Source organism: Pseudorca crassidens, chromosome 1 (genome assembly GCF_039906515.1).
Source record: "Pseudorca crassidens isolate mPseCra1 chromosome 1, mPseCra1.hap1, whole genome shotgun sequence".
In the NCBI taxonomy this organism is placed as follows: domain Eukaryota; kingdom Metazoa; phylum Chordata; class Mammalia; order Artiodactyla; family Delphinidae; genus Pseudorca; species Pseudorca crassidens.
In genome coordinates this window covers 192,353,503-192,378,253 of record NC_090296.1, presented here as the reverse complement: position 1 = coordinate 192,378,253, position 24,751 = coordinate 192,353,503, and the positions used below count along the sequence as shown (strand labels likewise).

Here is a 24,751-nt window from a genome sequence, read left to right as displayed (position 1 = left end):
AGAGAAAGCCCGCATGCAGCAACAAAGACCCAACGTAGCCAAAAATTAATTAATTAAGTTTTTAAAAATAACTACTCTAATTGACTCTTAGAGTTTATTCATGTTTGAGGTAAGGGCAGGATGATTAGGACAAAAGTTAATTAGTGCATTTCTTACAAAAATGTATTTCCACAGAGAAACAGCAATTTAAATTCTTTTTGACTTTTATACCCCACAACTTTTTTTTTTTTTATTGAAGTATAGTTGATTTACAACGTTGAGTTAGTTTCTGGTGTACAGCAAAGCGATTCAGTTATACAAATATATATACTCTTTTTCATATTCTTTTCCATTATGGTTTATTACAGGATATTGAATATAGTTCTCCATGCTGTACAGAAGGCCATGTTGTTTATCTATTTTATATATAGTTGTTTGTATCAGCTAATCCGAAACTCCGATTTTATCCCTCCCACACCCCCTTTCCCCTTTGGTAACCATAAGTTTGTTTTCTGTGTCTGTGAGTCTGTTTCTGTTTTGTAAATAAGTTCATTTGTATCATATTTTAGATTGCACATATAAGTGATATCATACAGTATTTGACTTTCTGGCTTAATTTAGTATGATAATCTCTAGGTGCATCCATGTTACTGCAAACGGCATTATTTCATTCTTTTTTATGGCTAAGTAGTATTCCATTTTGTGTGTGTGTGTGTGTGTGTGTGTGTGTGTGTGTGTGTGTGTGTGTATGTGTATACAGCACATCTTTTTATCCAGTCATCTGTGAATGGGCATTTAGGTTTCTTCCGTGTCTTGGCTGCTGTAAACAGTGCTGCTATGAATGTGGGGGTGCAAGTATCCTTTCAAACCATGGGTTTCCCCAGATATATGCCCAGGAGTGGGATTGCTGGGTCGTATGGTACTTCTATTTTTAGTTTTTTAAGGAACGTCCACACTGTTCTCCATAGTGGCTGCACCAATTTACATTCCCACCAACAGTGCAGGAGGGTTCCCTTTTCTCCACACCCTCTCCAGCATTTATTATTTGTAGACATTTTAATGATGTGGCCATTCTGACTTGTGCAAGGTTGTACCTCACTGTAGTTTTGAATGCATTTCTCTGATAATTAGCGATGAGCATGTTTCCATGTGCCTATTGGCCATCTGTATATCTTCTTTGGAGAAATGTCTATTTAGGTCTTCTGCCCGTATTTTTTTTTTTTTGGTACGCGGGCCTCTCACTGTTGTGGCCTCTCCTGTTGCGGAGCACAGGCTCCGGACGCGCAGGCTTAGCGGCCATGGCTCACGGGCCTAGCCACTCCGCGGCATGTGGGATCTTCCCGGACCAGGGCACGAACCTGTGTCCCCTGCATCTGCAGGCGGACTCTCAACCACTGCGCCACCAGGGAAGCCCCTTCTGCCCATTTTTTGAGGGGGTTGTTTTTTTGTTATTGAGTTGTATGAGCTGTTTGTATATTTTGGAAATTGAGCTCTTGTCAGTTGCATCATTTGCAAATATTTTCTCCCATTCTGTAGGTTGTCTTTTTTTTTTTCTTTATGGTTTCCTTTGCTGTGCAAAAGCTTATAAGTTTGATTAGGTCCCATTTGTTTATTTTTGCTTTTATTTCTATTGCCTTGGGAGACTGACCTAAGAAAACATTGCTGTGGTTTATGTCAGTGTTTTGCCTGTGTTCTCTTCTAGGAGTTTTATAGTGTCATGTCTTATATTAAAGTCTTTAAGCCATTTTGAGTTTATTTTTGTCTACGGTGTTGAGGGAGTGTTCTAAGTTCATTAATTTATATGCGGGAAGGCTTTTAGCTTTTCACCATTGAGTATTATGTTGGCTGTGGATTTGTCATAAATAGCTTTTATCATGTTGAGATATGTTCCCTTTATACCCACTTCTTAAAAAGGATTCAAGATGGTAAAAAGGGATGCTTGGAAACTTGTTCTCTGATGAGGTGTGTCTGAGTGAACACAATTACAGGCAGATGCTTGGACCAGATTTACGAATAGAGGAAAACAATTAGAACCTAGATTCTAGTTTCATGTCAGTCAAGTGTAGAGTTTCATAATGGTTGATATATGTGGAGTAAAGGTTTGTGAAGAGTCCAAGATAACAGTGAATTCTGTGCTTATTTTTGGTAAATTGTAATATTGCTTACTTTGTAAAGAAACTAGTCATGATAGAGAGTTTTATGGGAAAAAGAAATCCGCCTTTTCGATATTTCCTTTAATAAAAGTTAAAATTCTGAACATGCAGAACTTGATTATTGATCTGTGCCTAGGTATTGATGTAACATACTTCCTAAAGTAGTAAATTTCAGTTGCATTCCTATGTAATTATTTGCTGTCATATCTCTGGATTTAATTTTTAAATATTTGAAAACTAGAGTATGCTTCCAGTTAGATTTTTTACTTGGACAATAATATAAAGCAAAACTATCAGTCATTATTTTCAATGCCATTATATTGTAGCTCGTTGATAGCATGCTTTTTTATGTTTTCAGGATATGGCTTTAGTTGCCCCTGAGGCTCCTTCAGAACAAGCCAGAAGAGTTTTTCAAACTTACGATCCAGAAGGTAAAAGATTTTATTTTTTATTAACATTGCCTCTGTTTTATATTTTCATATGTTTGAAATATATTGATACTTTCCTGAGTTTTATTTTTAAAGAGTTATGGGATTATTGAAAGAAGTGTAGGCTTGCATTTCTTGAAATTTTTAAATAGGAAATGGTGAAAATGGGAACCAAAAAAAATAGGAAACTTCAGTGATCATCATATTCTCACATGGTGTAAGGGTTTTGTGTTTCTTGTGGTACTAAAGTTATGATTACTTGAATCTTGATCTCTGATGGTGTTAAATAGGGAAAAATACCACCTCTTGAATAACTTTTCAAAGAGCTTAAGTCATTTATTTATTTATTCAGATGAATAAATGTTTCAGAATATTTCTTTTTTTAATAATTGAGATATAATTGACATATAACATTCTGTAAGTTTAAGGTATACAACATGTTGCTTTGATATATTTATATATTGCAAAATGATTACTGTTTTAGCATTAGGTGTAACATCTCTATCACATCACATAATTACTTCTTTTTTGTGGTGAAAACAGTTAAGATCTGATCTGTTAACATTTTGAAGTTTATAATACAGTATTGTTGACTATAATCACCACTGCTGTTCATTAGTTCTCCAGAACTTATTTATCTACTAGTTGCAAGTTTCTACCTTTAAACAACATCTCCCCAATTAACCTACCTCAAGCCCCTGGTAACCACCACTCTACTCTGTTTTTACAAATTCAGCTTTCTAGATTCCACATATAAGTGATATCATACAGTATTTGTCTTTCTACGTCTGATTTAACTTCACTTAGCATAATGTCCTCAAGGTTTATCCATGTTGTCACAAAAGGTAGGATTTCCCTCTTTGTCATGGCTAAATAATATCCCATTGTGTGTGTGTACACACGCGTAAACACTGTAATCTTTATCCACTGACAAACACTTAGGCTGTTTCCATAGCTTGGCTGTTGTAAATAATATTGCAGTGATTGTGCAGATGTCTCTTTGAACTGCTGATTTCACTACCTTCAGATATATACCCAGGAGTGGAATTGCTGAATCATATGGTAGTTCTGTTTTTAATTGTTTGAAGAATCTCTGTACTGTTTTCTTTAATAGTGATACCATTTTATATTTTCACCAACAGTGCATAAGGTTTCCCCTTTCTTCACAAATTCACCAACATTTAATCTAGTCTTTTTTTTTTTTTTTTTTTTTGGCCATGCCATGTGGCATGTGGATCTTCCCTGACCGGGGATCAAACCCGTGCCCCCTGCATTGGGAGCGCGTAGTCCTAACCACTGGACCACCAGGGAAATCCAGTCTCCTGTCTTTTTGATAAAGTTCATCCTAACAGGTGTGAGGTGATACCTCATTATGATTTTGATTTGCATTTTCCTGATGATTAGTGATGAACATTTTTTCATATACCTATTGGCCATTTGTATGTCTTCTTTAGAAAAATGTCTATTCAGGTCCATTGCTAACTTTTTAATTGAATTATTTGTGTTTTTGCTCTTGAGGTCTTTATATATTTTGCTTTATATATTTTGTGTATTAACCTATTATCAGATACATGGTTTGCAAGTATTTTCTTCCACTCTATAGGTTGCAGTTTTATTATTTCCTTTGCTGTGCAGAACCTCTTTAGTTTAATGCAGTCCCACTTGTTTATTTTAGTTTTGCTGCCTGTTCTTTTGCTGTCTTATCCAAGAAATCACTGCCAAGACCAATGGCAAGGACCTTTTTCCCTACATTTTCTTTTAGTAGCTTTACAGTTTGAAGTCTTACACTTAGGTGTTTGATCCATTTCAAATTGTTTTTTGTGAATACTGTAAGATAGGGGTCCAGTTTCATTCTTTTGCACGCGGATATCCATTTTTCCCAACACCATTTATTGAAGAGACTATCCTTTCCCAATTGTATGTTCGTGGCACTCTGATCAAAAATTAGCTGACCATATATTCATGAATTTATGTCAGGGCTTACTATTCTGTTACACTGGGCTGTGTGCTTGTTTTTATGCCAGTAGCATATTCTTTTGATTATTAGAGCTTTGCAGTATAGCTTGAAATCAGGTAACATGATGCCTCTGGCTTTGTTCTTCTTTCTCAAGATGGCTTTGATGGTGCAGTATCTTTTGCGGTTCCAAATAAATTTTAGAATAGTTTTTTCTATTTCTGTGAAAAAATGTCACTGGAATATTGGTAAGGATTGCATTGACTGTGTAGATCACTTTGGGTAGTATGGACATTTTAACACTATTAATTCTTGATATAATCCATGAGCACAGTGTATCCTTCCATTTGTGTTTTCTTCAGTCTCTTTCGTCGGTGTCTTACAGTTTTCAGTGTCTTATACCTCTTTGGTTAAACGTGTGCCTGAGCATTTCATTGTTTTCAATGCTATTGTAAATGCAATTGCTTTTTAAATTTCACTTTCAGATAGTTCTTGTTGGTGTATAGAAATGCAACTGATAACAGTATGTTGATTTTGTATCTTCCAAATTTACTGAAATCATTTTTCTAACAGTTTTTTAGTGGAGTCTTTAGGGTTTATATATAAGACCAAGTTATCCACAAACAGAGATCATTTTACTTTTACCTTTCCAATATGAATGCCTTTTATTTCCTTTTTGTTCCGAATTGCTATGGCTAGGACTTCCAATAATATGCTGAATAGAAATGGCAAAAGTGAGCAATCCTGTCTTTTTCCTGTTCTCATAGGAAAGGATTTTCACTTTTCACCACTGAGTATGATATTAGCTGTAGGTTTGTTGTTTATGACCTTTATTACACTGAGGAACATTCCTTCTGTACCATATTTTTTAGTGTTTTTATTATGAAAGGATTTTGTGTTATATCAAGTGCCTTTTCTGCATACTGACATGATCATACAATTTTTTTCTTTTATAAATGTGGTATATCAGATCTGTTGATTTGCATATGTTGAACCATCCTTGCATCCCTGGAATAAATCCCACTTGATCATAGTGTATGGTCCTTTTAATCTGCTGTTGAATTCAGTTTGCTAATATTTTGTATCTGTATTCATCAGGGATGAATTCATATGTTTTCTTGTAGTGTCCGTATTTGGCTTTGGTATCGGAGTAATGCTGGTCTCAAAGTGAATTTGGAAGTATCCCCTCATCTTTACTTTTTTGGATGATTTGTAGAAGGATTGGCATTAATCCCTCTTTAGTTGTTTCATAGATTCACCAGTGAAACCATCTGTTCCTGGACTTTTCTTTGTTGGAAGGTTTTGGATTACATTGTCAGTCTCCTTTTTGTTACTGCTCTATTAAGATTTTCTTTGTCCTAATGAGTCAGTTTTAGTAGGTTTTATGTTTCTAGGAATTAATCAATTTCTTCTCATTTGTCCAATTTGTTGGTGTGTTATTGTTCATAGCAGTCTCTTCTGACTCTTTATGTTTCTGTGGTAACAGTTACAATGTCTCTTCTTTAATTCTGTTTTGTTTATCTTGTCAGAAAATCAGCTGTTTTATTGCTTTTTTCTATATTTCTGTTCTCTATTTCATATATCTCTGTTGTAGTTTTCTTCTTTTTTTAGTTCCTTAAGGTGTAACGTGAGGTTGTTTATTTGAGGTCTTTTTGTTTCTTAATGTAGGCATTTATCAGTATAAACTTCCTTCTTAAAACTGCTTTCGCAGCATCCCTAAGTTTTGATACATTGTGCTTCTGTTTTCATTTGTTTCAAGATATTTCTTGATTTCCCTTTTGATTTCTTCTTTGACCCATTGGTTGTTCAGGAGCATGTTGTTTAATCTACATATATTTTGCATTTTCTTCCTGTGGTTTTTTTCTAGTTTCCTGTCATTGTGGTAGGAAAAAATACTTGGTGTGATTTCAGTCCTTTTAAATTTGGTAAGACATGTTTTATGCCCTATCATGTGATCTATCCTGGAGAATCTTTTTCGTACACTTGAGAAGAAATGCATATTCTGCTGCTGGTATATGGAGTGTTCTGTATATGTCTGTTAGGTACATGCTGTCTAAAGTGTAATTCACATCCATTATTTCCTTACTGATTTTCTGTCTGCATGATCAAACTGTTGTTGAATGTGGGGTATTGAAGTCCCCTACTTTATTTCATTGCTCTCTGTTTTCCCTTCAGATTTGTTAATAATTATTTAGTACATTTAGGAGCTACAATATATGGTACATATATGTTTATAGTTGTTACAGCCTCCTGATATATTCATTCCTTTATCATTACATAATGACCTTCTTTGTCTCTTGTTACAGTTTCTGATTAGAAGGTATTTCGTCTGACATAAGGATGGCTACCCCGGTTCTCTTTTGTTTTCCATTTGTATGCAATATCTTTTCCGTCTCATCACTTTCAGCCTATCCATGTCCTTGAAGCTTAAGTGAGTCTTTATAGACTCACATAGAGTTGGGTTTTGTTCTTTTATCCATTCAGCCACTCTATGTCTTTTGATTGGAGAAATAAAACCATTTACATTTACAGTAAATGTTGATAGGTAAGGAATTACTATTGCCACTTTGTTAATTAATTGTTTTGTAATTCTGTAGTTTCTTTCTTCTTCTGTTGGTTTCTTTGTGACTTGATTTTTTTTATAGTAGTATGCTTTGATTCTCTTCTCTTTATGGTTTGTCTATTATAGGTTTTTGCTCTTTGGTTATCATGAGGCTTTTGTAACACATCTTAGTCTTATAACTATTTTAAGCTAACAACAACTTAACTTCAATTACATAAGAAAGTTCAATGCATTTACGTGACCTCCATAATTTATTTTGATGTCCCAGTATACATCTCTTTATATTGTGTATCCATTAACATAATATTGTAGATGTAGTTATTTTTAACCCTTGTCTCTTAGCCTGTATGGTAGAGTTCAAAGTGATTTACACACCACCACCACAGGATTTTTATTTTTTTTAAGGTGTAACTGATGTTTAATATTATATTACTTTCATGTGCACAACATAATGATTTTATATTTTTATGTATTGCAAACTGATCACCTCAGTAGGCCTATTAACATTGATCACTATACATAATTACAAATTTTTTATGTGTGTGATGAGAACTTTTAAGATTTGTTCTCTTAGAGACTTTCAAATAAGCAGTACAGTATTATAAACTATAGTCACCATGCTGTACCTTACATCCCCATGACTCACTTATTTTATAACTGAAAGCTTGTACCTCTGAAACCTTTCTCTCATTTCACCTACTCCCCCACTTTTGGTGTTAAATCCAAAAAATCATTGCCAAGAGTGATGTCATGGAGCTTACCACCTGTGTTTTCTACATAATAAGAATTTTAATGTTTCTGGTCTTACATTCAAGTCTTAACTCAAAATAGATCAAATTTTGTGTGTGGTATAAGATAGTGGTCCAGTTTGCCCAGTACCACTTATTGAAGAGACTGGCCTTTCTCCATTGTATATTATGGCTCCTGTGTTGTAAATTAATTGACCATTTAAGTGTATGTTTATCTCTGGGCTCTCTGTTTTGTTCCTTTGATCTGTGTGACTGTGTTTAGGTCAATACCATACCGTTTTGATTACTATAGTTTGGTAATATAGTTTGAAATCAGGAGGTGTGCTACCTCCAGCTTTGTTCTTTTTTTCTCAAGATCGTTTTGGCTATTCATTCGGGGAACAGAGCCAGGGTCCTAGGATCCGGTGCGTACAGAACTACCACAGTAGTCCTGAGGTACAGGTGCACTTGCTGCAGGTATGGCACTGATGTCTGCGGTATACATACGTACAGCTCTTCCGTGGATCTGGGACCTGAGTTTCAGGAGCTCCCCATAGTGGCTTACAGGTGTGGGGGTGTGTGACAGTGGCACAGGCCCTGGGATGACAAGCTGTGGTGGTGGCTTGGGCCCAGGCTGCAGTAGCAGCATAGACTGGGGATGGTGGGTCGGAGTCTCACTTTTGGCCCCACGCGGCAGTCACAAGCAGTAGCAGCAGCACAACTGCAGTACTGATCTGTTAAAGCTGAGCTTCAGCAGCCGAGCTCAGGGCAGTGCTGCCCAGTCTCAGCACTGATGTGTCAGAGCCTCAACCTGGGGGCGGGGGGCACAGGGCTCAGTGATGGTAGCATCCTTGAGGATGATGGGTCAGAGCTATAACCTGGTATCCAGTAGGCGGGGCCCAGGGCAGCAGACACTGTGCTGGTAACGGTGGGACAAAGCCACTGCCCTGAAACCAAGGCTGAGGCCCAGAGCTCGTCCTGTACGTGGTGAGGTGCTGAGGCGCACCTCATTCCAGAGACTGGGGTCCCTGAGGGCAGGTCTCCTGAGCGACAGCTCTAGCCCCTGGGAGTAGCTGCAGGGGCTGGGAAGCACTGTGGTCAGCTCCGTCAGCTGGGAGCAATGTTGGTAGGAGACCACTGCAGCAGAGGCTGCACATGTCTCCAGCGGAGAGGCCTGCAGAGTTCTCCTTTTCCCCGTGTGGTGAACTTCCTCTGAGGCCATCCCTCCTGGTGCCAGGCTGCTCTTGACAGGGTGATGGCTTGACTCGGGTAGTACACTTCCTGTACTGTCCTGTGCAGCTATCCTTGATTTATTTTGGAGCTCTGCAGGGCTTTTTGCTGCTTCCTTGTAGCCCAGTACTTTCCCTGGGGGGTTTTCTTCAGTTTGTGCTGTTTATTGTTTTTGTTGGCTTCTTGTGTGGGAGGCGTGAGTTGGGGTCTCCTAGCCCTCCATCTTGCTGACGTCACTCCCCAGAATATTTCTGTGTAATTGATTGTGCCAGAGGAAAATACAGAAGAAGGATAAGAAAAATCATCTTTAGGATTCTCTTTTGAGCCTGAGCTTAGCTTCTCTACCGCACTAACAAAGGTTGTCTTAAAAGTTCACATATATGTCACTGCAGTGTCAACTCTGTCATTGTTAGCTAGGTTATTTTAATCATCTTTGCATTTATGTACTTCGATAATGGTTATGACTAAAGTATGACAGCTAACTCACTGACTTTTCCAGTATAACTTTAAAACCGAGCCATGCCTTATGTTCCATTGTAAATTACCAGGAAGGAACCTGCGTTGTTGGGTTAATCCTTATCAACTCCTGAATGGACTCAGTTATCTTTATAAATACACTTTCTTCTGTCTTGAAATTTTTAACTCTTGGAGATCTACTCTTTCCATCTCTAAAAATTTCAGTCATAGAAATTCTAGGAATCTTAGTAACCATATAACTTTAGTTACTTTTCAGTCTATAAATCTGTTTTCTTATATATCAGATGATAATAACCACCTGTTTCTTGAGAGTCCTTATGAAGATTAAATGAATAGCATTGTAGAAATCACCTGCCCAGTCCTTAACACATAGTAGGTACTTCATAAATGTGAGTTCCTCTCTCTCTACACCTCAAGTTAATTGGTGCTGGTATTGGTGAGTTGACCTTCAGTTAGCTTCTTCCACTATGCCTTTTCCCTAACTTAAGAAAAATAAATGTTGCTTTCTTCTTGGAATTAATAATCTTTTAAACTTCCAATAACATTTCATTCCAATAACATTTCATTCTAAGTCTTTAGAAGTAAAAGTAATTTACTTCTTTATATCTTCCCAACACTGAATGAAATTCGTCTTATAGTAAGTTAACAACTTCAGCTGGAATCATTGGGAGACCCCAACTCATGCCTCCTAAACTTTAGTATCTTATAGTCACAAGTAGTAGATTTGTTTGCTTTTTGCAATTTCAATTTTTTAAAATCATTAATGAGGTAGCAGGCTCCATTTTGTCTACTAAATTACAAGGAAAATTGTCTTATTGGCAATATTAAAACAATTTATGATCAGTGGCAGTTTTTCAGAATTGAGTCCTGAGAAATACATATGAAAATAAATTTGCTGTGTTTTTACTAGAGAGAGAAAATTATTGATTAAATAAATTAGTTTTCATCTAAATAGTTTTATGTGTGACAACTTAGCAGGACTATAATCTGAATTGTTAAGAAGCAAACAAAACTTGTTCAGTCATCTTAGAAAAGCTATCTCTTTCTGTCTATGACTTACATAGAAAATAAACTCCACTTTCTCATTTGAATATCCCTGTTTATGGTTTAGCTATTGACAGTCCACTCTAGGAAGCTGAAAGATTAAAAATAGAAAATTCTTCATTTTTAGTCACAAACTAATCAGCTAATTTACTGATTTGATCCCCCCTTCCCCCAACATAGCACACTTATATTTCAGGATCTGAACAGATCTGGCTTTCTCAGAACACTTACTATATTAACAGTACTTAGAAGTTTCTGGGTAGTTCCAGTTTCCGTTTAGCAGAGGCTGGTGTGGTGACAGTTGCCGTTTGTCACCCTCTTTAGAATATTTGTAGAAAAACTGACCTAGAGGGAAGCTAAAGAGAAGAGAATCCAAGTTCTGGTACCCGTGAGTACTCTGGTGTCTGTCTCACCCTCCCCACCTCAGCCTCGCTCCTACCCCGGGTGTCTGCACGTGCCTGTCAGGTAGGTAGACCTGTAATCAGCACTGTTAGCTCCTGCTTTAGGCATCTTATGAATTAAATGCAGTTGCAGGCTAATCACCATTTACAGCATTGCCTCCGTGAGACTGTATGTTCAGTGTTCTAAACAGGTGACTCATAAATCAGGTTTAGGTTTGAAAAGACCATCAGTAACTGAGGACCTGTCTAAAAATAGTAATAATCATGATGGCTGGCCTTTGCATGAAACATCACAGTTTATAAAGCCGTTTACCTGCGTGGTCTCATTAAAACCTTACCATAAACCTAGGAGATAAGCAGGGATGACCAGCACCATTTTGTTCTTAAGAAAAACCAACCTTGTGAGGGTTTAGGTCACTTCTTCAGAGCTGCATGCCTAGTTGTGAGAACTGAGACCAGATTCGAGGTGTTCTTCCAGAAGGTCAAGCAATCTTTCCCCCTCTCTCCACTACCAGTACCTTTTTAAAAGGCTGAGGTCATAAAGAGCTGTGTTTTAACCTCTTTGTCTACTTTTAACTATTTTTAATTTATTGGAATAAGGATATGATATTGACTGTCATTCCCACTGAGCAGTTAGTCTCTACTTCAGAGTCTTTAGGATCTAAGGAGCTCAATCATTATTTTGACGCCAAGCGTACATATAAAATAAGTTCAAAAATGTATTTTTAGCTGTTAGTTTCTCCTTTGTAATACTTCCAGAATTTTAATTTCAAGCAGGACCTTGACATACCATCTCTAATTACATGGTCCCTTTAATGAAGAATCCCAAATTCAGAAATGGAAATGAACACTAGTGTGTGTACTCAGATCCTAAAGAGAATCAGGTACTGGTCCTATATAAAGTGTTACATATGGGCTTTAGAGAAAGTCCATAGTTTTGTTTCCTGGGGATTTGGGTTGGGGGGTGGCGTTGTTTTTACATTTTGTTTCGTTTCATTTTGTTTTTTACATCTCTTTTGTGGGGGAAGTTTGGATATTTGGTTTGTATTCAGATACATATTTTATAGTAATTTTTAAAAACAAAAGAGTAGGGACAGAGGTAAATTGATCAATGTGATCAAAGATACTGGACAAGAGAGGAATTTTGGAATGCCTCCAGGTATCAGAAAATGGCTTTCTAAAATGCTAAAAGCATTCCAGTGGGTGTCAGACAAGCTGGATTTAAATCCCACCTCTGTAAACTCAGCTGTGTGATGTTGGGCAAGTTCCTCAACCTCAGTTTCCTCAGCTGTAAGATGGCCTTTGTATCTACTTTACATCATTGTTCAGGTACTCAATAAGTTGACCATACTGTTGTTTAAAAAAGAAAAAAATCCAAAACTGTGTAGCATAGAGCTTATTCAGTAATCTCCAAAGAACTGAATTCTACACAGATGGTATTTGAAATTTTTAGCATCACCCGTAATGGGGTTTGTTTTGTTTTCTTCTCTCTCTCTCCCTCTTATTCTTTCTTCACCCCGCCCCGTTGTAGACTTCATCAACCCTGTTTGGACAAGGGATATATATTTTAATTTTAAAGAGCCCTTGTATTCTTTGTAGGTTGCTAAAATATATTGATAGCATCTTTTGTCTGAATGATTTCAGTGTGGTACATTTCTTTCATCTTTAAGAATAATTTTACTTGTTGTAGATAGTTCAGTATTCACCCATCCTTAGACATTATCTAGAAGTTGCCTTTTGTTTAATTCTGTCTTTTTCTCTTCCTTTTAAATCACGTTGTCTTCTCTCTACCTTTGCATCCCTTCCGTCACTTCCATTCACCTTGCTGTACCATTCTCATCACTGTTTCCTGCTGCCCCAGCCATAGTTTTTTCTTTATCCTGTGCACCTTGTTTAGTTTGGTTTGCAACTTTCCCATCACATAATTGAAGTGGTTCTGCAGGACAGGCCATAAAGCAGCTACTCATTTCTTTGTAAACTTCCTAGGTACAATTCACAGAGCTGTTTTTGGTTGAACCATGGTGCCTGAACAGAGCAGTTTGTTTAAATCTGAAGTTAGGATTAGCTTGAATAATTGAATGTAACAAATGTTATTGAGCAGCTACTTGTGTTAAGCACCGTGCTCGGCCTCCGGGTCATGGCATCCCTGCTGTCCATGGCCTCTGTTTTACGGGGCCAGAGGCGCGAAGCAGCAGGGAGACACAAGCCAGGAGACCAGGGCAAGCGCGACTGCGAAAATGCCCTAACCTTGCCTCTGGGCAAAAGCCACACACTTTTTTTCACTAAGAGTTCTATTAAATTGTAGGGATATGTTATTAAAGCGTCAATAATAATAGCTAGGTAAAGTATGATACAACATTGAGTAAAAATAAAATAATTTGTTAATTTTTTACTAAAACCAACAGCACTTAAATTCTCAACTTGATCTTGATTGTCTCCTCTGTTCCTAAGAAACTGTACTCTTTCTCACCTACAGGGGTTTGAAAACGTTAACGGTCCCCAGTGCTGGGTCCCCATCTCCTCTCACGCTGTTTCTTGTCCCGCTGTGGCTTCCTGACACCTGCTCTCTCCTGCAGCTCTCCCTTCAGCTGGTGCCTCTGCTAGGAGGCCTGCCAAGCTCCCCACCGTCTTTCCAAATGGGAATCAGGATGGGTCCTTCCTTCTCCTTCGAGGCCAGCTCGCCTTCTTCACCATTCTGAACTGGTCCTCCTACCCAGCAAATTGCTAACTCACTTCACCGTTGTGCCCCTACCCAGCGCTGCTCTGTGCAGAGTTCCTCTTCCCGAGCTCTAGGAGCTGGGCGCTTCTTGCCGTCTGTTTACTGGGTTTTAAAGAAACAAAAAATCCCCTCTTTTTTAAATTTATAAACGAACAGCTTTTTTCCTCCTTTTCAAATGTCTTAAACACAATTTAACTGTATGTGAATGTTGGCACCGTAGCTGCGTACCGTCACAACCGCGGGCACTGCCCCCTTGCCCTCCCCGCCCATCCTCCCCGTTCTTCTGAGCTTGAAAGCCTGTACAAGGCCATTTTATATTCATGTGGTTAAATTACCGATGCATTTAAGTTCTGCTTTTTCCTTTGGTGCTTCTTAGGTCGGCTTGAGCAATCAACAAATTGTATGATCAGATTTCCTCTGCTGTTGGTATTGAGGGCTTATCTTTGTGTCTCTGTTTCCATATTCTCTGAGGAACCAGCTGACTAAATACTAGATGGAGTGAGTTTCGATCTGCTTAGACTTAAGGCTGCTTTTTCTAAAGAATTTGTCTTGACAGGTATGATTATTAAAGAATAAAGTAATTTCAAAATTAGTGTTTTAAAAAGTAATTCCAAATCTCCTCTTCTAATCTTGGGTGTATTAAAAGTCTTTGAGGTATTGAAAAAAATGATTCTGCGGCCTCCAGTTATAAAATACTGTATGTACAAAAACTAGAGTCACTGGCTTGGTGTAGTCATTGCTGTACTCCAGAATGGCCGTGTTTACACGTTGTAAATCTCTTAGGCCCCTTAAAAATGTGTTGGAATGTTTAAGCTTGAGGTTAATCACGTTTGAGTTAAGGAGGTCATTGTGTTGTTTTCCTAGTTGTTGTTTGTGTCCGTATACAGCCCATTAGCCCTTTCTGGGGATGGGAGCTGAGTCTCAGGTTACAGTAAGAAGAGATAAGGCTGCCTGCCATTCAATGCTTCAGAAGAATATTGTAATACACACTGCTTCTGTCAAGTGGATATACATGACAGCCCGTAAACATGGAAACCTATCCGGATAACTGTTGCTGGCCGCCAGTAGCCACATAAAGCCTGTTTTACATTCGGAAATGCTAAGCTTTTAGCTGTGACCTAACTAAGCAAAAGGAGTAATTTTCTGCCTTTCAGACTCATCAGCTGAGGCTTACAAAGCTTGCATGTTTTTCACAGGTGCCTTCAAACAAGTTTTTTTATTCTTTATACCTTCAGTTATTGGTAACCTGACAGACTGGAATTATTCTAAATGTTCACTTTCTAAAATTATATTTAGGATAATTTTTAATTATCCTAAATGATTCTTAGCCTTTTAGTCAAAGCCAATCTGTCTTCACATGGGTAAGCATGTGCTTATGAGGTTTAAGAAAAGACTTTCAAAAAAATCTTCTTTATTTCCTTGCTGATAGAGTACACGCTATGTGCAGAAAGAGCAACTCCACTTTATTCTATGGTTTGATTATAGAAGCAGGGCTTTTGGGCATCTTGTCCTCCAGGACAAGGTTGTTTTTGTTTTTTTTTTCCTTAATTATCCTAATCCCTGAAAAGGTTATTGTGTTGGAAGTTGATTTAAAGCTGAGACAGTCTTCAGGAAAGAATAAATGGGTAGAGGAATTGTACATTTAAGGAAATTGTTCATTTAAGGGAATCAAGTTGCTTGTTTATAAGTACTGTGGTTTCAAACTGCCCTACAAGCTTTTTGTGTGTATCACGTCCTATTGCATCATCTGAGTTTGGGCCATTTACCAATGCTATTTCCTCATCGAGCCCAAGAAAAGGAACATTTTCCATAAACTACTCTGCATCAACATTTGATTCTACTCTGCGTTCCAACTTTGAATTTTTTTCGCTATTAAATCTATGGCTTTTATTTAAATCAGGTCTGTTGATTTAAGTCAAGAGATATCTTTTCTTGATCGTATATTGTCAGAGATCTAAGTAACAGTGGTTCATGAACATTCTTGCAAGAAGCTAAAATAACATTGCGACAAAAAGAATTTACTGGTAAAGATTTATTTTAATTGGATAACTGCTAAAAACTGAAGTAGGAAAAAACTTGTCTCATTTAAATTTGTAAGCCTGTTTAAGAAGTAATTTGGCTTTCAGGTTTCCTTGGAGTTCTCAGGGAGAAGTCATGTGGTTCATTTTTGTATTAGAAAACTAACCTTGAAAATAAATCTTTACCTATGTGCCTAAGAAAACTAAGAGAGTACCTAATAATAATATTGTGCCCCAAATAAACTTAATATGCTGTTTCTTAATTCTTTGTATCCCTCTTATGTGATTCTTCACTGGCGTCTGGCTGAGCAGCAATAGCATTTCTTGAAGTAAACTTAATCCAAATTGCTTCTGTAATTCTTTTCCAGATAATGGATTCATACCTGATTCACTCCTAGAAGATGTGATGAAAGCATTGGACCTTGTTTCAGATCCTGAATAGTAAGCTACATACGAAGTATTACTTAACCAACTCTTGGTTCTGTTAAATGTAAAACGTTATACACACATTATTGCCTTTTTTAAAAAAATCTAAGCGTTTATGCATATATGAAGCATAGCACTTGATATTAAGCAACGATTTAGGAAGCAGTCAGACCAATCGGTATTATAGCAGAGACTTGACTTACTTAAAGTGAGCTTCCTTTTCCACTCTGCACTTATGGTCTAGTTTTTTAAAAAGGGTCCTAAAAATGTAAATGCCTTTTTCCTTATTTTTCTCACTGTGAAACTTCTTCCATGTTTTGAAATTTTGTGCATGTCTTTAGCACCTTCAGCAAAAGTAGTGACAGGTATGTGGAATGTCTGTATTGCTAGTCGTCCCGCTTAAATAACCAGCAGGCCTTTGACATTCAGTCTTAAAGACCCTGAACATTCTAAATGATCTGAAACCTTTGCAAGTGGCCCCAGTATGTTACAGAATATAATTTTCAGTATTGCCTAACATTGATGTCAGTCGTTGTCTTCGTTAATAATGTACATTATTACATCTATAACTTCTTCCATAAATGTGGGATCTTTATTATCCACGGGAAAATCTCTCTCTGGTTAAGTGGATAGATCTTTTGATCAAATATGGTAATCAAATATATAATATATTAATCAAATATAGGTGATTTAAAAATCACATTTGATCTACACTATGTTTTCCTTTTTCTGCACAGTTGTCTTGTCTTGTTTTTCCCCTTCTGAAAATGTATCTGACAGTGAACAAACTTTAGCTTACAAACATTTAAGGAAAGGATTCAGCAAAAGCAGCATAAAACATATTGGTACACAGTTTTTAGAACTTGATCCTGTTCTGTTTTCAAATAGTTAGGGTGTATTTTCTTCAAAAGTATGAAATACATATAAACATTTGCAGACTAATCACATCTGAATTAATATGTCTCAATGTCAGTACCTAGCGCTGTGATGTTACCCTTACTTAGTAGACATAATTGTTGATTCCAACTTAAAGAGGAGAAATTCAGAGACAGTTGAACTAGTCCAATAAATGAGATAATAGTAACTACCGTACTTCTTAACTGATTTCCAAGTGGAGACCTTGTTTACATTGCTCTAATATGCAAAAGGGAATTGAACGGAGGTAATTTTGGTTACTAACAATTCTTAAGATGGGAAGGAGGAAAAAGGCAAAGTTGGTTTTTTGTTTCAGATTCTTACGTAGATGCCTATACGTCATCTACTTAATTTTCCTTGTTTCATCAGAATACATAACATACCCTGCATTTTAAAGTTAGCACAGTAGAGTCAAATTGTTTTTCTAGAAGTAGCTGAAAGATTGCACTGAGTTATTTATTCGGTCCTTTGGTCTAGTCACGTTTATAATATGTGATGGCCCATTAACAGGGCCTTATTATCAAGGACTAGTAAATTATATTAAATATAATATGACCTTGCCTTTCTCTGTTTCATGTCATAACCTCCTGGCATTACTCAGACCCATTAAAGTGTCATATCCTTTGCATGTTGTACAGTTGACCCTTGAACAACACAGGGGTCAGGGGCACTGACCCCCGCACAGATGAAAATCCGTGTGTAACTTTTGACTCCCCCAAAACTTAACTACTAATAGCCTACTGTTAACTGGAAACCTTACCAGTAACATAAACAGTCTATTAACACATATTTTGTATGTTATATATATTATATTACTGTATTCTTAAAGTAAGCTAAAGAAAAGAAAATGTTATTAGGAAAATCATAAGGAAGAGAATTTATTTATGGTACATGTATGTATTTATTGAAAAAAAATCCACATATACGTGGACCTGTGCAGTTCAAACCCATGTTATTTCAAGGGTCAACTGTATAATAAGTTGTATTTAACCTGACATTTATAGTTTGAAAGATAACATGGAGAATGAAAATTTTCTGAAAAGACCATTTTCATTTTTAAAACTCTCTTCAAACTGCAGTCCACTTTTCTCCGCCTTCTTTCTAGTCACACATAATACCTGTCAGCAGCCTGGGCTACACCTGATCGTTACACCTATACTTCAGCTCTTTGAGAATTATCTTACCTTTTTTAACCTTCAGTTTACACTGTAGGAATTTTAAGCCTTCACCTCATTTGGTTCTTGAAAGTAAGCATTTTCGGAGATGTTTCTGTTTATCTGATGTACCACTGCTTTTGATGCTGTTTCTTTTTCTCTTTGGGCTTAAAAAAAAAAAAAAAAGTTTATTTTAAGTTAAATGCCTCTTTTGATAGTTAAATTCAGGCATAGCCATGAAGCAAAGAGACTGTGCCTCTGGGAGGTTAAAAGCTTGTTTTCACAAGCCTGGGTTTTTAAGTTACTTTACCTAATAAGGAACAATATTCCAAAGTCATCATCATAATTTAAATTCTAAATAGTAACAGATTACTCTGGTTTAAAAATAACCAAGTTTTGGCAAATTAGATGTCATCCTGTGTATTTGTCATTAAGGGTTTAAAAAGAACAGCTGTCAGGATTTTTGGCAGTCAGATGTGTTATAGTAATTTAATCATGGAAGAAGAAAAATAAGCTTTTTTCCCATTGGTATCCACTGTTTTTCTTTTTTCTCTCCCCATAGTATAAATCTCATGAAGAATAAATTAGATCCAGAAGGATTAGGAATCATATTATTGGGTCCATTTCTTCAAGAATTTTTTCCTGATCAGGTAACATAGCTGAAGAAATATATTTATTGTTTTGTTCTGTTGGGAGGATCATATTGTGATTGTTTCAGCATTTTTTTCTACTAGTTAAAAATGTTCTCACATGCAGATATTAGACTAATAAAGCACTATTGTCATGTAAATACTTTCCCAACAGAGAGGATAGAAGAGTTGTGTGTTCCAGTACAGCAACACAAAACTTTGGGGGACAGGGGTGGTGGAAGAGAGTATATACACCAATATAGACACATTGATATTGTTTTTCTAAAGGAAGATTCAAATTCAGAAGTTTGTGGAGTAAAAAGAGAAAGATTCTCTTAAACCACTCCCACCCCTGTTTTCCTTCTCTCGGGTAACTGTTGTTGATTGATTGGTATGTATCTTTTTAGAACTTTCTAAATACTAGCAAAGAAGGTAAAGGAGCCTGCATGTAGTGCGAACTGCTACCAGTGCTAAGTTCGAGGAGAATTTTAGTTGAGTAAAAGGAAAGCCTTTTACTGGAGTGGAGCTGTGCTGCTTCATGCTGGGACATGCCTTCCACTGGCTGTGACAGGAGCTGAGTTAAAAGGATCTATCTATACCCGTCTCAGTATGCTCAGGTTATGTCTGTGTCATTGGCTAATTCTACAGCCTACACCTGGCTTGTCTTCCTATCTGAGTGCAGGGTTTTACCACCCACCCAAATTATTTAGCCAGGTGTATTGTGATCATTTCATCAGATACCAGCATGGTTTATGGTAAGACTAGCAGGCGCAGCTACCATTTATTGAGCATGTACTATGCACCCAGGCACCATGTGCCCTACAAATTAGGTATTATTTTCCCCCCATTTTTGTCAGTGAGGAAACAGAGGATTAGAGAACTTAAGAAAATGGTTTAACGTCATACTGCTAGCATGAGGCCAATTCAGGATCCAGTGTAGGTTATCCAAGCAAAGAGACAAAGTACTTTAACCACTGTTTTACACTACCTTTCGTTGCTATTTATTTTATATCAGTTGTTAGTTACTAGAACTGGAGATATGTAAATTGTATTCAATTGTAGTAAAATATTTATTTTGTAGGTTAAAGTATATTAACTAACTCTGAAAATCAACAGCCAAATTATCTAAGCGACTAATTGCACTGACTCATGTATACAATTAAGATGATTGAATAAATTCTAGAGTTTTCTGTTTTGTAAAGCATTTGAAGGGGATACAAAAAGTTATGAGAGCTTAGATTTTAGACATGAAAAGTTGAAAACAGTTAAAAATGTAAACAGTCTTTCAAAATAACAGCTGAAGAGATAATGCACAGTAGTGTATGATTCACAAATTAATTGAGACGATTGTTAGAAAGACCCCAAAGTAATGAGGAACCCAAATAGTGTGTTTAAGGCAAACTTTACAAAGTAAGATTTGAACCAGATCTTGAAAAATGAGAAAAGACTTTAAAAAATCACAAATGTGCAAAGAGCCAACAACCAAAGGTCTCTTCATGGGAAGACGAAGAATATGCTTGTCTCAAACAGAATTCAGGAAGGTGAGTGGTTGGAGATAAGACTGGAAGGGTAGGTTAGGTCCTGTAGTTTAGGCTTCTTGGTTGCAAATCCCAGCCTGAACTGCCTGACGTGGGCCAGAAAGATAGGAATTGGGAGGAGTAGCTCAGAGCAACGGGAGGACAGAGGAAGCAGCGCCTGGAAGGTGGTGCCGGGAACCTCTGGGGCTGGAAGGAGTCTCATCCCCATCTCATCCCTTCTCGTTGGAAAGGAGTTCCTTCTCTTGCTTCCAACTGGAAAAAATTCCAAGGAGGGACACTGGACCAACTTTTGTCACAATCAATCAGATATGACCAGGAAGATCCTTAAGGGGCATGGGCACGGGGACACTCAGCCATAGGCACTAAAGGGAATCACTGGGAGTCAGGCATCTGCAGGGGCCCGACCGTTAACGGCCTTCAAGGCTACGTTTAGGGAGGTGAACTTGAGCTTTAGCGAACTGAGAACCAAAGAACAGTGGGAATGACATGATCACTTTCTCTGGAAGTTAGTATAATGATTTATTCAGTTTCCTTTCTCTATTGAATGTTGTTTAAATCTCTCAGCACTATGTTTCCTTTTCACAGTTAAGGTTCACAATATTCAGAAGATATTTGTGGGGATGGAAACCCCCAATTTGGTACTATGGACCGAATTGGAAGTATTGGTGCATATGTTTGGAATCTGAGTGAAAGCGGTATCACTGCCTTTCTGTATTTATTGAGAGGAACAAATTATAAGCAGAAAAAAAGCAGACATACATTTTTGGAAATTTTTTTGCATTTTAGAACTGTGTCCTTTTTTAAAAAAAATTACAGTAATACATGCACTTATTTAAAAATATAAACTGTAGAAGAGCTTATAATAAAAATCAGCACTCCCCCAGTTTCTAGTCTCTTCCCCAGAAGCAAATTTCAGCTTTTAGATTTTATGGTAGTTAACTGCATAAGTCTAAGTGTCTTGCTTTGTCAGATGATTCCGTAATCAAAGGAGGTGGAATTAAGAAACTTCCATTTTAATTTCAATTGCTAATTAGAAATTGCCTGATATAAAGATGTAAAGTTTTAATTGTTCTTTGTTTATAACAGGGTTCCAGTGGTCCAGAGTCTTTTACTGTCTACCACTACAATGGACTGAAGCAATCAAATCACAATGAAAAGGTATGATAACTCATACCTTGTAATTTGTCTTCACCTGGCTTGATAAAATATAGGCGTATATAACAGTGTTTGATTCCCATAAACTTGCCACCTCAGGAAGGAGATTATTCTAGGAGTCTCTTCACTATCAGAGCATATTTTAGACCTGGACTCAGTGAGATCTTCATTGGAATGTTGGAGCAGTAGTGTCACTGGGACAAGATAACTCCATCTACATACATGTTGTTACCCTTGGGTGTTGTAGATATTACTAAATCAAGTTTAGTGTGCTGAAAGTTACTGATCTGTTTAAATGGAGGAGGAAGGGGTAAGAGTGAGATTTTTGATTTCGAAAAATATTTTAAAGGATTTAAATTAACATCCATAACACCTAGCATTTATTGAGCATTTACCTGGAATTGGCTTAAGCACTTTGTTTTATCTGAAGTTTAACACCATCCCATGAAGTAAGTATTGCCTGTATATCCCCCTTTTACAGTGGAGGAAACTGCCGCATGGGAGAGGTAAGCAGCTTGCCGCCGTCAGGCAGCCGGGAAACGGCGGAGCTGCGACGGGAGCTGAGGGCGTCCCCCTTAGAGCCCGCGGCTCACCCGCTGTGCTGTGCTCCACGGACAAAGGCACATCAGTGCTTCACGTCCAGATATACGCACCGGCTTTAAATCAAAACTTTGGTCTCGCCCATTCACCCTCTTTGATTAATGAGCTTTGCCTACACCTAAGATACAGCTCCTGTGTTTGCATTTATGCCAGTAACAGCCACAGTAGCTATAGCCAATATTAGAAGGTGTAAAGCCTAACGTGCCTTTTGTGTGTGTGGGAATACAGAAGTTATTCCTTTATTTTACTATAACTTTTAAATGTCAGAAAGCAGAAACCAAACCAAAAAACCAAGTATTTATACAAATAAAATAATAAACTATAAAACTGTACTAAGGGAGTAAAGGAAGACTTGAACAAATGATGACAGAAAGGGTGATAATTGAGCACGCTGTGTTCAGAGAGCAGGGCGATTCCCGGCAGCGTCAACAGACTCACCCCTCACAGTTGGGAGCTCCCACTGGCTTTTGAGTTGGAAGGTGCCATAGAGACAGTTGGTGCTGAACCGCTGTTTACTTCCCTCACGAATGGCCTCCGGTGTCTTGAAATACTGTGGCAGGGGGTGTCTTCTTCCAGTGCCAGCAACTGGCCCCATTGTCCTGAAGCAAGTGGTTCCGTTTTTAATACCTTAAACGATTACCCTCTGTACTAGAGTATAATTGCTCTACAATGTGTGTCAGTTTCTGCTGTACAACAAAGTGAGTCAGCTATACACATACACATACATATATCCCCATATCTCCTCCCTCTTGCGTCTCCCTCCCACCCTCGCTATCCCACCCCTCTAGGTGGTCACAAAGCACCGAGCTGATCTCCCTGTGCGGCTGCTTCCCACTAGCTGTTTTACATTTGGTGGCTAACATGCCTTTTTAATTTGAAACACGCATGCTGGTTTCAGATGTATCTAAATGAGGATGGCTAGAGAAAATAGACCATCATGTATATTAGATGCATAATTTCAGTTAGAGCAAATCGAAACCTGTGACTAAAATGTATTTGCATAACAATATAAATTAGAACTTTTATTACATTAGGTTTCAAGATCTTTTTCATAGTAAAATGATTGACTGATATCTATAGCAAAATATAAATTGTCAGTAAGCCGACTTGTATGCTCTGTTCTAATGTGTGTAAATGAGTGCTTCCTCTAGAGTTTGAAGTTTTATGTAGCCTTGTCATAGAAGGAACTTTATAGTCACTACTTAGTTCCTTGCCCATACAATCCCCGCAAGGTAGGTCAGTCACATATTATCCATATTTTACAGATGAGGCCTCTGAGACAGGGAGATTAAGTGACTCACCCAGGGTCACACAGCAAGTCATTGGCAGAGCAGGGATTGGAACTGAGTTCCTGATTCCCAATCGTGTCCTTGGTCTGCTTGACCACGCTACCTGTATATAGTAAGTTTTCAAGTCGTGCTCTTGACAAGCGTCTGACATACTAACAAAGAGGTCAGAAATCAAAGATGAACTATTAACATGACAGTAGTATGTAAGCACTCTTAACACGAAGCATGTATGCCATTAAGTTGCAGAGGTATACCGTAAAGTTACTCAGGAGCTAGAAATCTGGTAGACCTCAGCTGTAAGGTACTACTAAAAATAGCTGAGGAAACAGACAACAGAAGGCTGGCCAAGCGGAAGGGAATGTGACCCACCAGGGGGCACAGGCCAGGGAGGCCACACAGGTAGGTCGGGGTACTCCACCCAAGCAGGTCTGCTCTAACACCATGAGCAAGGGATTTTCAGAGAAAAGTTTTGCTTTGGAGAGCTGAAAAGCATGACTTACAGTTTTTATAGTAAATTTATTCCATCAAAACTAGAAAGTACTACAGCAACCAAAGTACAGATGCAAAAAAGTAAAAGTATTTGTTTCACATTAAAGTATGTCTTTAGAGCCTCCTAAAAAGAGATTTATGAAACCAAATTATCTGGCCTAGTAATAGAAAATATTCCCATATTTAATGTATTTTAAGGAGACTCCATCTTAAGGCTAATCAGGTTGTTTCTCTTGGCTCCTTGGTCAAATAGTTTATAGCTTTTATCTTGGAAGAACGTAATTACAATCATGTGTATCAGCCACTGAGTGTAAAAATCATTACACATACTTTGGAAGAGGGTAGTTGTCTGTATCTGTTCCTTTTAAATTATGCAGTTAGTTAGAATTTCTCTTGGTACAAAGCGAAATTCATGACTGAATGCTTTAATGTATGCGGTGGGCACTTATAATGAGGTAGGGCTTTAGCTAGTATGTTACTTCACAAATGACTTCTAAAAGTTGTTTAAAGAAATCAGAATAAAACTTTTCTGACATCTGTCCACCTGCCAGTGTATCTTTTTAATAGTCATTGCCATTACATACAGAGATTTTTGTTTCTGACCTGACGTCCTTTAATTTTTTTTCTCCATGATTTTTCATGCAGAACAAAGTATATTCATGAATAGTATTTCAGAAGTATTTAGTACAATAATAGAAAATTTCATTGACAAACATCCAGTTTGCTTGCAGCTCTGGAAATTCAACATTTAGATTGAAAGAAGAAAATAAGTCCTTCTCAGAATATATAGCTGAGTGCCTCCATATTAAAGCAATAGGAACTAAGTAAATGTTGTTATATAAAGAAAATATATTACTGGAAG

At 37.4% G+C, this 24,751-nt stretch overlaps 1 protein-coding gene and 1 long non-coding RNA gene across 8 annotated transcripts in view; one reads left to right on the top strand and one right to left on the bottom strand.

The window, feature by feature from the left end:
- Positions 1-24,751, bottom strand: part of LOC137205904 (uncharacterized) — a 106,553-nt gene that overhangs the window by 13,587 nt on the left and 68,215 nt on the right. For 2 of the 5 annotated variants that reach the window (XR_010934344.1, XR_010934345.1), the window contains 2 exons: positions 22,550-22,710; positions 18,220-18,356 (listed from right to left, as the gene is read on the bottom strand). This is a non-coding gene — a long non-coding RNA (uncharacterized lncRNA). Of the gene's footprint in view, positions 1-2,887; positions 9,287-10,787; positions 10,913-18,219; positions 18,357-22,549; positions 22,711-24,751 lie in introns of those variants that run through there. The other 3 variants (XR_010934349.1, XR_010934346.1, XR_010934353.1) reach the window with 3 other exon arrangements.
- Positions 1-24,751, top strand: part of MINDY3 (MINDY lysine 48 deubiquitinase 3) — a 93,489-nt gene that overhangs the window by 67,474 nt on the left and 1,264 nt on the right. For all 3 annotated transcript variants that reach the window (XM_067704032.1, XM_067704014.1, XM_067704022.1), the window contains 4 exons: positions 2,491-2,563; positions 16,063-16,135; positions 18,752-18,839; positions 21,443-21,514. In XM_067704032.1, coding sequence (XP_067560133.1) covers positions 2,491-2,563; positions 16,063-16,135; positions 18,752-18,839; positions 21,443-21,514 — 306 coding nt within the window. The remainder of the gene's footprint in view (positions 1-2,490; positions 2,564-16,062; positions 16,136-18,751; positions 18,840-21,442; positions 21,515-24,751) is intronic.